The sequence below is a fragment of the Protopterus annectens genome, chromosome 8.part0, assembly GCF_019279795.1.
Source record: "Protopterus annectens isolate FY-2018-M chromosome 8.part0, PAN1.0, whole genome shotgun sequence".
NCBI lineage: Eukaryota > Metazoa > Chordata > Ceratodontiformes > Protopteridae > Protopterus > Protopterus annectens.
Genome location: NC_056741.1, coordinates 583,077,782 through 583,091,837, shown reverse-complemented (window position 1 = coordinate 583,091,837; position 14,056 = coordinate 583,077,782). Strand labels below are relative to the sequence as shown.

The 14,056-nt window shown below is 36.4% G+C and overlaps 1 protein-coding gene across 1 annotated transcript in view; it reads left to right on the top strand.

Moving 5' to 3' along the window:
- The window catches only part of FLAD1 (flavin adenine dinucleotide synthetase 1), a 996,688-nt gene that overhangs the window by 932,298 nt on the left and 50,334 nt on the right, over nt 1-14,056 (top strand). Inside the window, exon 10 of the mRNA XM_044080084.1 lies at nt 10,229-10,305. Coding sequence (XP_043936019.1) covers nt 10,229-10,271 — 43 coding nt within the window. The 3' untranslated portion in view covers nt 10,272-10,305. The remainder of the gene's footprint in view (nt 1-10,228; nt 10,306-14,056) is intronic.

The window sequence follows — 14,056 nt, the reverse complement described above, 5'->3', positions numbered from 1 at the left end:
CATTTCTTATCAAATTAACCTAATATACAGTGGTTAACTAGAACTTTATCATTAGTGATTTCATATTATTGTAGAAATTCTGTTTATGCAGTACATATTTTATGTGGTTAAACAAGTTAGACTGTCATTTCTACTGTGTGCTCCTCTTTTCCATTTACAGTTTCCTTCATGTGTATGTGGCCTAGTCTACCAGGCCTGTTTTAGGAGCTTTGGTGTTACAACACATTTGTGTATTTTGTGTATATGCTCTTAGGAAATACCTAACTACTTTTCCAGTTTTTGAATTGCCTTTCACTTTTATTTTCTGTACCTGTTTTTTTCTTTATTCCTGCTACTTCTGTCATACTGGTTTACAAAATGGTGTCTATTCTTTCTTCTTCTTTTTCTTAAACAAATCTGAATAGATTTAAGTAGTACTGTTCTTCGTCAAGCTGTTCTACTATGGTTTAACCATCATACAAAAATTGTTGGCTTGGTTTGTGAGAAAAAAGGTGTCTGAAAGGAAAAGCTCACATGCTTAATAAACATTGACTTCAACACCGATGTTTCTCAGCTACCACTGCTATCAGTTAGTTTTGCACAGCTCTTCACTAAAAAGAATAAACAACTGGTGGACAGTATACCATAAATGCCCAAATCCTCTATGCATTTGTACTTGATCAAAGAAATAAGCAGCTGAGATTTTTAAAGCAGCTTTCCTTCCAAATGTTGTCCTGCACATCACGTGAAAGACCTCTGATCATTTTTTTATTTCATTTTTTTTTTAATATTTTAGATTGAAGATCTAATATATGTCATCAGACATAGGTAATGTTTCAAAAGCATATGAACTGTGACAATTGCTAAACACAGAGAGCAGACAGTTACTACGTAGGAACTGCTCTTTTATTCTGTACAAGCAGGTGATTCGGTTGGAAGAATTGCAAGCTGTCATTAATATTTTCTTCCCTTTAGTAAAGCTTTGGTTGAAAACAAACAGTATAGAAAGCTATCTCCTTAGAATATCAAATTGCTCCAAAACAGTTACATGTTTAGAAAAAAAGCTTTACAGGTTATTTCATTCAGCTCATTCTTAGAATGTTATGGCCAGACTTCTAAAATCTCTTTCTGGAACACATATATTGTTTTATTAGTTTTCTCATATAAAGTAAAATGAGTAGGTTGCAGACATATGATTAACAGTGTCCTTTTTCAAAATTTCATCTGTCAGTTTAGTTACAGCTGGCCATCTGAACAGAAACGTGCATGTAAAAGAGCTTAGCGGTATTTGTTCCAACATTAAAGGCTAGCGTTGCCTTTGTTCTATTGCATAGCTGCAGTTGGTGTCACTAAGGTCATATGCCCAGAAAACAGTATAAATACCAGCAACAGCATAACGTGTTTCACTGTAACAACAGTTTTCTTCTGCAGAGCTGACCAATGCAACCTCAAAGACCTGCTTTGCAGGTACCACCCTTTTCTTTCGGGCAAACATTTCGAAACATGGCATTTGCTTGGCCAAGGTATAAAGATTTCTTGGGGATGAACTTCGGCTATAAGCTGTTACAGTCCCTCAAGGAATGTCTTTACTTTCTTCTTTGCTGCTGGGTTATCAAGGAACTGCTAGACTAGAGGCTTTGGATTGTGATGGAAGTGTTTGTGACACATCCTTGCTATGGTGATGCTTGCAGTTATCTTCTGTTTAATGGTATCTATGCGATATTCTGTGGTTCTTGCATGGAGTCAGGTAATATAATACATACATTCTTGGAACACAAACTACTTGCATTAAGGGAAATATTTTATAGCTAATGCCATGCTACTGTTTTCTATAAACAAAAACAGTGATCTCACTTCATGCCAAGATCCCATCTACATTTTTGTTCTTCATATTTCAAGGTTTTTTAAATATGTATGGTGAATGGAGATATTCAGCTGTGTTAAACTAGTCCTAGTTGTAAACAACATTTGAAATTATGAAATTAAATCTACAAATCTGCAAAGCTGGAAAAAGGGAAAAAACTGTTTTATAAGGAATAAGCCTCAAGTACTTCACTTCAGGCTTGTATGATGCTACCACATCAGCATAACTGACTTTTATCTATGACATGTGTCCTGAATTTGGAATTACAATGCAAGCTATATACTAAAATTAGTACACTGGAATTTTTCAATTGGATATTAATGAAATGACAAGCAGACTTTACTGTGGATGCAGTTTCATTGCTGGATTACTTTTCATTTTATTCATATGTTTAAAGCAGGGATATTTAACGTGCTTGTGATGGGCAGATAGTGCTCCCTTAAAATTAATTTGTATGGCATGTCTTATATGGTATATACCTGGCTACAGCCATGTCCCAGCCCTTAATGCAGTTTTGTTAAACATTCTGAAAATACACTAAGATGGAATATTCACCAGGTTGTTTAACACAGAAAAGAGAAATGTGCCCACATATATAAGTAGTTAAGTCAAGATTCATTTCCTTCCAACTCATTTTAAAATGGTGCAGTGATACAGTGTTTGTATTTAACAGTTATATGGATGATTTTTTTCCTTAGCAGACTGAAGAAAGTAGCATACAGAGTACTGGAAAGTGTGTGTGTGTGTGTGTGTGTGTGTGTGTGTGTGTGTGTGTGTGTGTGTGTGTGTGTGTGTGTGTGTGTGTGTGTGTGTGTGAGTAAGTGTCTGTGTGTGTGTGTCTGTGTGTGTGTGTGTGTGTGTGTGTGTGTGTGTGTGTGTGTGTGTGTGTGTGTGTGTGTGTGTTTGGGGGGAATGTAATGGGCAACAGACACAGCATCTCTTTTAATTCTAAGATTGCTTGTTATACAACTCTAAAAATCTAACAGTTGCACAGGTGTCTAATCTAAAACACTGATCAAAAGAAACATTTTTGCTTACACTTGCAAGTTCAGGTTCCAATAACTTTGCTGTTCATGTAGTCACTGATAATGAAATCAGCATTCAGACATGGACTGAATGTGATCTTAGGTATGTTTACAATTTTATTTTTACGTGGAAATTACCAGTTAGAGGAAAACTGCAGATATATCTGAATACCTAATGATTTCAGTTCAGTAACATTTTTATAAGCTTCATAAAAAGGTTACATTTACCTTAAAGCTCATGTCACAGCAGACTTTTAACTCATTCATTCTAATGGAGCAACTAGGAGATTGTTAAAAGCTTTGATAAGAGCCATCTCAAAACTGTGGCATCTAGAGCTAAAGCCAAATTGAAAGGGATGACTGATGCCATATTCTCTCAAGTAGGATTCCAACTTAATATGCACTACATTCTCAAGTACCTTGTCAGCAATGGGAAGGTTTGAGATGATATGGCAGTTATCCAGATCGTTATGTGACAGTCAGGCTTTTTTGGGATGGCAGTAAACAATGCCTCCTTTAATGAAGACAGAAAGACTCCTCTCCTTGAGTGAGCTGGTGACAGTCTGCATGACCATTAAGGATGCCAGACAAGCTTTGTGGGCTATGGATCCAATAGACAGGTACTAGTTTGCATGACAGAATAATCAGGAATGGCAACCTTGCATCACTGAAGATGAAGGTTTAACTGATGATAACACATCAGTGCCTGAAATGGAGAAATGCAGAAATGATTATCTGATGATGGCAATCTTGGCAGCAAAATACCAAGCTACCATCTCTTATTAAGCTAATGATGGCATTTTCCATGTGGTAAGGCACTCAGGATTATGGAATTATCTCACCACAGGGAAACAATATATTTGGATGATTTTCTACATCAGAGAACTTGCTAGAAAGATAAAATAATTTCTTTTGATTGATCTTTGCTTGGTACTCAGAAAAATATGAGCCAACTACAAGCTTGTCTTCGAGCAGAATAGAGCAGTGTTATATTCTCTAACCTAGGTTCCAATCTCCTGAGCTTCCAGATGTCAATCAGTGGGACAAGGAAGTGGAAGATGGCCAAGTAGGACACAAACAAAAAGCTCATTAGTGTTTGAAGATTCCTTGAAAAGACCTGATTGACCTCTGCTGGCTTAGGTAGAGTTGGTGAACCTTTATCTGAATAATGGAGGAATCAAGTGACGGCCACCATTGCTAACAACTCAGTCACTTTTATGCCTCACTGGAAGACCAAGTCATGAGTATTACTAAAAGAATGGATGACAGTGGAAATTTCCTGTGTGAATCTGAATCTGTTCATAATACAAAGGAATTATTCCAGAAATGTCACCAGCCACTTGCCGTCTCTAATCCTGACATTTCTATGAATCAATTACTGTGGGAATGATAGCATGGAGTAGATGAGGAAATCAGTCAACTTCATACTACCAGGTGGACAGGTGGCAAGGAGCTGCCCACATGTTAACTCCTATTCACATGACACTCATAGGAAACATTAACTTTTTTGTTTTTAAACAAGTAGAAATATACAAACATACACACACATAAAAGAGCAACACAATATCAACAAACAGAAACACAGAGGCCATTTTCTAAGTGCAATGTATAATAATGCCCTGCCTGGTGAATATTATAAGGAAATAACAGACCTTCTAAGGGTGAGATGGCCCAATGCCAGTCCAGTATTTACCTTTAATTATTGCTCACACATACACAGATATAACTTGGAACGTGTTGGAAAAGGTTCCAGGGACTGCCCACTTAGTTAGGAAATGACAAAATAAAACAAGCAGATAATAAAGAGTTTATCTACTTTTTGGTACATCAAGAAATCTACAAAAATTTTGCTAAACCTACTATATTTAAACTACTTGCTAAAAAGTACAAAATTAGGGACTGCAAATGGAAAATGCTGAGAATGGCAGCCACCTGAAAGGCCATAGCCTACATAAAGCAATCTCCTACACCCAGATGTGCATTGTGCTTAACAAATAAACTAAAAAAGAAAAAATGGAACTTATACATTTCTCATTCACTAAAATGTAAGGAAAAAAAGCAGTCTTTCCAAAACAACACTGTCCATCTAAATCAAACCTCTAGAAATGAAATTTGTTTATATTAGAAATAATAAAAGATCTGATAAAAGAAAATGAACTAAAATGAAACAATTATCACAACTTGCCAATTGGAAAATGTGCGCTGGTGGTGCTGCGGTAGCGTTGTCGCCTTACAGTAAGACGTTGTCCTGTTCGATTCTCAGCTAGAGCGTCTTCTGTGTGGAGACATGCGTGAATGGGCATACCTTCATTGAAGGTTGTGCGTTAGGGCCAGCAACTCGGCACGTAAAAATCTACTGCCAATCATTAGCGGACTGGAGTTCCGCTGTGGTGACCCCTAACTGGGAAAAGCCGAAAGACACAACAACAACAACAACATTATCAGCGAAATGGACCTAATTCTGACTTAACTAACTAAAAACAGGTTCACAGCTTTATAGCTAAGTACTAGGCAATCAGACTACAAACCATTACAGGCTTAAAGAATATTCACAACTTTCCTTCAGCATCAAAGAGGGCAAAACATGATAGACTGGGGGAGAATTTGAGGCTAACCATCAAATTATGTAGGTTTACCTTGAAGATAGAAAGGTACTGCTTTACTTGATGTGTAGTAGAAGTTTGTTCCAAAGTTGGAATATGAATCTGTCATGCCAAAGTGTCCTATTTATCTGTTGATGATGGTTAAATTTAACCAGGTATTTGAGAAAGCTTTTGGTCTGTAAAGGAATAGGAGGTCAAAGAGAGTTGGATGTTTTGTGGATCAAAAGGTTAAACTAAGATCCTCACAGATCTCTGTAAACCCAACATATCCTAGCATAACCCTCTCTATACTACTAATTTGTATTAAATTGAACTGAAACTTAAAGAAAGTAATTAAATAACCCAGAAACAACCCAAAGGGCAGTCTGTTCACAAAAAGTCCACATAAATTACCTAAAGTTTTATTCAGTATAAACTTGCTGGGACCCCTTAAATTTGGCATCTACTTCTTTGATCTCCAAGTCACTAATGCAGGTATGTAGCTAATTATATGCTGATGACTGCAAGTGGAGTGCTGTCTTTTACTCAGCATCTAATACCATGTTCCTACAGCAATGGATAAACCATACAAATCAATGGTGTATTGGAAATGGATATAAATTAAGTACAAAGAGATATTAACATTGGTTTACTGTATAGACAGCATCCCACTTCAGACTAATGCAGTTGTCACAGATCTCATTGCCTGTGCAGACAAATCCCTCTCTTTAACTATCATGTAGTGACAGTAGTCAGAAAAGTCTTTCTATACAGCCCAATTAGTAATTGAAGGTATCCAGGTCTAAAGATTTTACCATTCTGATCACACCAATTATAGAATATAATGCCTCTTTTAGTATATATCTATTCAAACACATCACACCACTAGAAAAACACCAGAGCTTCATAAGAAGAATAAGCAGTGGTATAAAGACCCTTAGCTACCATGACAGGCTTGAAACTATATCACTGTGCTCTGTTTCATACAGTCTCCTGTGTGATGACTTATGTCTAGCATAGCATGCTGTCAAGAGCCAAACCCTCCTTGATCCCTAACACTTACACAATACAAATGTCTGCACAAACACTCAGACAGAAACTAAAGACTTGAATCTCCATCAATAAATAATTAAGGCTTTGTGGAGGTTCATGATTAATTACTTAATATTTCCCTTATTTCTAGAATAATCTTCCTTCACATATAAGGCAGTTTTACCCCTGTTTCCTTTAAAGCAAGCCATGCAGATGAGATGGGATGGGTGCCTGCAAATTCAGCCTGGGCCTTATTTATTTTCGACTTTAGGAAGGAGCTGACCTGTGAAGGTAGATACTAAAAGGTAATTATGGTCCATGGTCTGACTCTGTCGTTAAACACTGAGTCTATGAATCTATGACAAAATAAAACAAGCAAGAAATTTACTACAATTTTCTTGAACCTATTATATTTAAACTACTTGATTAAAAGTAAAAGTTAAAAGATTGTGAATGAAAAATATTGAGATCAGCAACCACCAGAAAGGACAGTCAAGCATTTCCCTTGCTGCAATATTAAAAAAACAAAAAAACCCCAGCAAAAACAACAACAAAAGGATAAATTGAATATGCAAACTTTACTCAGGCCTCATTTGGCCAATCACTGAATATAATTCCCTGTTTGGAATGTATCTGTCCAGACACAGGCAATGACTAGAACACTCTTAGAGATACCTTACTAAAAGGATACAAGGCCTACACAACATGTCTTACATGGATCAACTCAAAGCCTGCTCACTAAACACGGTATCCTAAAGACTGCTAAGAGATGACATGTGTCTGGCATACAAGGCATCCTCTGACCCAATGCTGATGCATTTACTGCACATCAGCAAGTCAAATGGCATCAGAAATACTTGGTCTAGGGATATAAACATCTTCTGCATCATTAACAAAACAGTTTGGAGGGACAAGTATACCCTGCAGAGGATACCACTGCTCTGAAGCAGACCCTTGTCCATATTCAAGTACAACTTGGATCTATGGATGGGAAACAAATAATTTACCCCAGGAATGTCCCCTGCACTACTAATGAACAGAGGCAGCTCCTAATATTTTGCCCATGCGTGTATCTTCTCAAATTATGTATGAAATTATTCCAGTTATTCTCATTAGGGGTAATATATAATTATCGACCATGGGATGGGTAAGATCAATCTCTAACCAAATGGTATAGATTAATTTCAGCTCCAAAAGGCTTAAAATGTCTTTCAAAGGCAACTAGCCGAGAACAAGGTCTAGTTTGTGAGATACATGAAATATCTTGTTCCACATGTATTTATAAGTGTGTTTATATAACGAGTCCAAGAGCACTGTCAAAGAGAAAACATTTTCTTTTTCCTGAGTTGCAAGGATATCGCTGCAAATTATAATAATTAGTAAGGAGTATGGGGACATTGACCTTCACATGGTGGTTGTTGGGGGGCATTGCCTTTACTAAAAAAGCATGTTTTTCTGTTGCTCTTCCCTGCGTATTTTTTCTTTAAAGAAAACACAAACTTTTGGTATATTCATTTGAGTCATGATTGTTCAGAGATTGCAAGAATGCTTAATAAATTTGTTGATTCTGAAGCCAGACTCCTAGCATGTGTACCAACAAATGTAGAACTTGTCTGCTATTATGAACTCAGCAAGGTGGAATTCAGTTAAGTGACAGTACACGGGTCATAGTCTCCATGTAAAAGATATGGGAGGGTTTGCCCCATCTATGTAAAATACATAGTGTGTGTGTGTGTGTGTGTGTGTGTGTGTGTGTGTGTGTGTGTGTGTGTGTGTGTGTGTGTGTGTGTGTGTGTGTATATGTGTATATGTGTGCCACATGTGGCTGCCTTTTCTTAAATTTGATCACTGGCTAATAATGCAGTTAGTTATTTGTTGACAGGTAAAACTGAGCTGAATTTGTCTTCATAGAGTTAAGCTTCAAACAAGCATTCTTTTAAAGGAAACTGTTTTCAAGACATAAAGTGAACCATAATTACTGTGCCAAAAATTATCTAGTTATAAAATATTATGAAATTCTGCATTCTTGCCATATTCAGTCATTATTCTTTGTATTAGAAGTTGCACTTTATATTAATATTCTGGAATTCAATCAATTAGCCATGGGAGTAGCTTCAAAATTATGCTACTATCGTAATCTAGTCTCATGTTATAATTTTTTGCAAATCTAGTTGTCAAGTTCTTGTAAAATGTTTTCTAACCATCTGACTAAGAGATCTTCAGAAACATAATTTTTGAAAAGTCCATTTCCCAGCGATCCTGCCTAAGTTAGTGAAATGCTTCCTGTTTGTAATAGGGTCTATATTAGATGAATGAAAGTTCATCTTAGCGAACGCTCACATGAACGAATATCCAGGTACTCGAAACTGCAATTGTGGGGGGCTGCGCCCCCTACCCCCCTAAATATATATTCCAACTCTGAGATCGCACTACAGTGAGGAAAGGGCAAATATTCCCATCTTCACTGTACCACGATCTCGCAATTGCGGTTTAGAGTTCCGCAATATTCGCTCATGTGAGTGTTCACTAAGATGAACTTTCGGTCATCTAATATAGACCCTTTGTAATAGTTGTGATTATGTTTATGTGTGCTGTAAAGTTTTGTTCATGCTAACAGTTTATTTTGCACCTTAAGGTTTTTAACATTTTGCCTTCATGAACCGCACAACTCATAATAGTTTTATAGGTTCATAAATAAGTACTAGGATAGTGGCCCTTGTGGGCAATTTTGAGTGCAGCCAATTTCCTGCAAAGGTGAGAATCAAACCCTGTATCTGCTGTCTGTGAGGCAAATACCTTACCTCCTCTGATAAAATACTCACAAGGACCTCTAATTATTTATATTTGAATACCTGGCCCCTTCACACACTATTTATTCTTGTAGTTTATGTAAAATTATTTCCTCAAAAAAAAAAAAAAAAAAACAGAAAGAAGGAACTGTTTTTAATTATTCCTATCAAGAAAGATCCTTGCAGTACCATTTCTGTTATGTTAAACAAGTTAAGTTCATTATTTCAGAATCTGCACAGTATCCTAAGATAGCTGTTTAATTCAGGTAGGGCAAGATAAATAGATATAGTGATTTTTGGTAATTCTTTGTCTATACTTTTTATTCATAGAATTATCCAAGCTGTTAATCAAGCCTTATTGCCTTCCACTTCCTGGGTTCTTCACGATTCATTTCAGAATAGGATGTATAGCTGTAGGATTCAATTCCTAGGTTTGCAGTGGTTGTATAATCCACCATAGCTATGCTATTAGGATATTGTCCTTTGTAAGTGTCGAAGAAGTTTTAATGAGGGCATTTCTCAGCCTGAATTATATGTTGGAACCAATTTCATGACCCATATCATTTCATTTAATTTCATTTTGTTTTTCATGACCCTCATCATTTCCTTTCATTTTGTTTAAGTAAGTAACTGATACCGTGGGCATCAGGAAGGAAAATAATATGAATAGGGCCTACATTACAGGCTTGATACACAATGATGTGTGACTCCAGAGCACATGTAGCTTGGCAGACCAGTGATCCCATGTTAGCCCTTCACTGCCAGGGCTGAATTCAGGACTCTATCCTCTGTACCACAGAGCTGGCACAACAAAAGTTTTATATGTAACTTGAAATTAATGTTATGTCTACTAGAGCTATGTTTTTTCTGTCATAGTCTTGTTTATATTTGTATGCATCAGAGCAACATATGTGTCTGCAGATATGCAACTTGTATCTCTTCATTTTCTTTGTCTAGGGAGAAAAAACTGGACCATATTTGGAAAGGCGGAAAAATATAGGTGACCGATTCATTTCATGACCACTAAAAGAGAGGTAGGTTTCTTATCTATGTTTTTGTAGATAATTTCTGGTTTTACAGATTTAGCTGCAGGCTTTCACCATCGGACTTGTTTATGTATGTAAAATCAGTGGTACAGGAACTGCAGTTACTATTGAAGAACAGCAGCCCTAACCTAAAAAAATAAACAAAGCAAAGGTTTTCTTTGAGCCATAACCACTCCCATCTCTCAAAGTTATGGACAGGTTGTAATGGTATTATAAAAAACTATTTTACATCACCACAGACAGTTGAGTTGTGGAGACAGTGGCAGAGGGTCAGTCCAGGACTTGCAATATTATATTCCTTGTATCAGGCACCCTTTCCATCCTCCCTTCCCCTCTCCCATTATAAGTTGACTGTTTCAAGAACTTGTAAGGGCTGCCTTATCTTTAGATGAAACCAAACCTTCAATTGGGAATGGAGTTTAAGTGTGTGGGCAGGTATGAGTGGCATGGTTTCTACTCAGTATGCTTCCAAAAAAATCACATTGACTGCAGACTTCAGGGGTGCAAACATGAGCTATAGTAAGTATAATTAAAATGGCTATTTACAGTTTTGCCCTTTATATACCCAGGGGATTGTACAAAACCAATTCATTTAATACAACCATCATTTTTTAAAGAACATCTGCTTTCATGCAGCCATCATTCTTTGTTATAGAAAATTCCTGCCTCGGGTCATTATCATAATCAAAACAATACCATAATACCATTTGGTCTGGGAATGGCTAATAAAGAATCCTACACTTTACTTTGCCTTGTACAGGCCTACATATTTCATACTGCATAAGATGGTGAATGTTTACTGGTGGTAAGTGGCATACAGTAGACAATATTTACAATTTCTAAGAATCAGAATCGATTTCAGAGCTTGCACTGATTTTTAGTTTAGAAAAAGACAGAACTGTTACCATCAAAGGTTGTTATTTTTAGTCTTAGAGCTTAGTGCACCATTTTGTTTTCCTTGAGAGAATTATATATTGCAGTCTCGGAATTCATTCTACACCGGTACTTAAAACAAAAAAAAAAAAAACCGACCCGGACATGTATGTAGCTCTTGGATCATTTAAGTCTTGAGGATGGATATTACCATATCAGGACTTCACATAAAGTGCATCCATTACAGCTGCACTTAAGTGTGAAGTATGTGGAGAAAGATTGTAGATTCTGTGATGAAGGTTAGTTTCAGTAACACAGACTCTGGAGTAGGAACTAGTCCAAAGTGAGTACTTGAGCAGAAAAACTGACACAAGACATCTAAGCTTGTCACAAGAAATCCCTTTTTAACTCATAGATGTTAAAAGACTGTTTATTGCAGAGTCTTCTGTCACTGGTTGGAAGCATTATAAAAGATCAAATTGATTGATAGAATTGGGTTACTAGTAAGTTCTGATCTGCAGAGGACAGTTCCTGAATTTAAAAAGGATGAAGCTCAACATTAGTTTTGTAAATATAAAGATCTCTGTTAATGCTTTCCGTTGCACATGTATAGATCAGAATATGAAGCACACAAATATAGTGGCTTATACCAATAAGCAAGACTTTACAATTTTAAGAGCCATATGCAGGTGGACAGTCCAGCTGTGAGAAAGGATACTGCAAATTAGCATTTGGCTTTCTGCTTTGAATGCACCAGACCATTAAAGTGTAAAAGGTAGCTATATGCAGAACAAAGGTGATCTCTGTGAGTAGTGTGCAAAGTAGCTCCTCAGAAAGCTTTTCTTCTCATCTGAACAAGCATTTCACATGTCCCATTGTCCCTTTTACTATTATCTGTTACGATGCAGGGAAAATCTAGCTATCATTAATGTTGTACTGGTGGCCACTTATGAACTATTATAGCTATGGTTCATCCTGTTGCATTGGATTTCCAGGAACATGGAAAAAAAAGCACTTTAATCTGAGTTTCTTATCCTTCTTTATGGTGAATGCTGCATTCTTTCATGCAGACTCAGCACTGGATCATAGTCATGTAAAAAGTTTTAGTACATGAGAGTAGCTTGGTCCATGAAGTCTATTTTTCTACCTAGTGGATAATTTGGAATTCCTTTCTAATCAAAATCCTACTTCTTCTATAACACTACAGTAGCTTTAAGTTTGTTTCATGTTTTTTGGAATCCCACCATGATGTTTAATTCCACAGCAGGTCCAGAAGGACTGTTTTGGCAACAACCATATGAAAATAGATTTCTTGCTAACATCACCTAATGCCACATCTGAGTTATCCTCTTTAATTTCTGCTTATGCCCTTTTTTGAATGCTTTCTCCTCTTCTGAGGGATGTCACCATCTAGGACTTTGTTAATACTGCTAACTAAATGATTTCACTGTGTGTTGCTTGTATTGTTGGTGCCGTTTAATTGGTGTTAGAGATAACATTTATAGAAATATTTTTGATTATGAATTATATCTCTTTTCACAGATAACTGAAACCATGTATAGAAAAACACAAGTTACGCTTTCATCTCTTGAAGTGCGGTACTACTTTTAGTATTATTTTATCAGCATACACTTTACCCTTTCTTCCTTACATTATTACAATGTTCACAAATTTGAAATATCGATGATATAGTGTAACATTTTGCAGCTTGGGACTTTCACATGTCATTCTATCATAAGTGTAAGACCCAAAGTCCTAACAATTAGAAAAAAATGCTATTCAAGTAAGAAAAGTGAATTCTGACACTTGCTGTTATATTTTTAAAACTTTTTTTTCATTAGGACTTCTTGCATCTCCTGACATCAGGAGCAGCAATCCCCCCATACCACCTCCAACACTAATATTTACCAAATTCCAAGATGACTGTACTTTGGAGTAAGGAGATGCAGTAAGGAGAATACTCTGAGATACTGCAACTCTGGATCGGTATACACATTCTCCCAATTTGCTATTTAATTTCTTATATTCCAAGGATCACAGTCATGGCCTTGGAATATATACAGGAAACTGTATCATGTTTATGCATATAACAATGCAAATGCAAAACTATGTTGAAATATTAAACACGCATTATTGAGTTGCATCTTAATCTAGAATATATAATATACAACCTCCCCATAAAATACCTTAAAAAATTTCAAAAGATAGAAATGCTGCTTACTTTTATACTGTATTTATTTTCTGTGTTCTGTAAACTACACTTTTGTACTGCAAGTGCCTGCTTCACCATGCCTGTAAAATCAAATTTTATTGCTGTTTTTACTGTTTACAAAGCTTTTTTTATTGTTTTCATTGTTTGTTAAGTACTTATATTTTTTCACTGTTTTAAAGCTATCTGTTCTTCCTGTTCTGGTTTCCCCCAAGCAGTGTTTAATTAACTGATCTGTTAACTGTTCAAAACATTATTTAGAACCTCTTGACTGATGTTATGCAGTTTTATGCATTTTTCATTGTCTCACTGTCATATTTCTGCTGTGTTAAACATTCTCTAGTGTTTCACTCTGAAACTAGGGTAGCTAGTAGCTGCAGCATAGTCCAGATCCAGGACTGCTGCTTCTGGAACTGTTTGTAGTGGTTTAATTGTTCTAAGCATGTTTTTCTGGTCATCTTGGATTGCAAAGGACCTATCTGCACTTTTGTGCCTGGTAAAGGGAGACTGGTCTAAGGCTTGGAATAAACATCCTCATTGGTCCTTTTGAATCTTTTTAGAAAATTTTCAAATGCTAGCTTCTGGTGTTTAGGTCCTGCATTTGAACAGGTGTCTGCTTGTTTGTACTGAGCTGAACTGGGGTGGGCTACTAGCCAC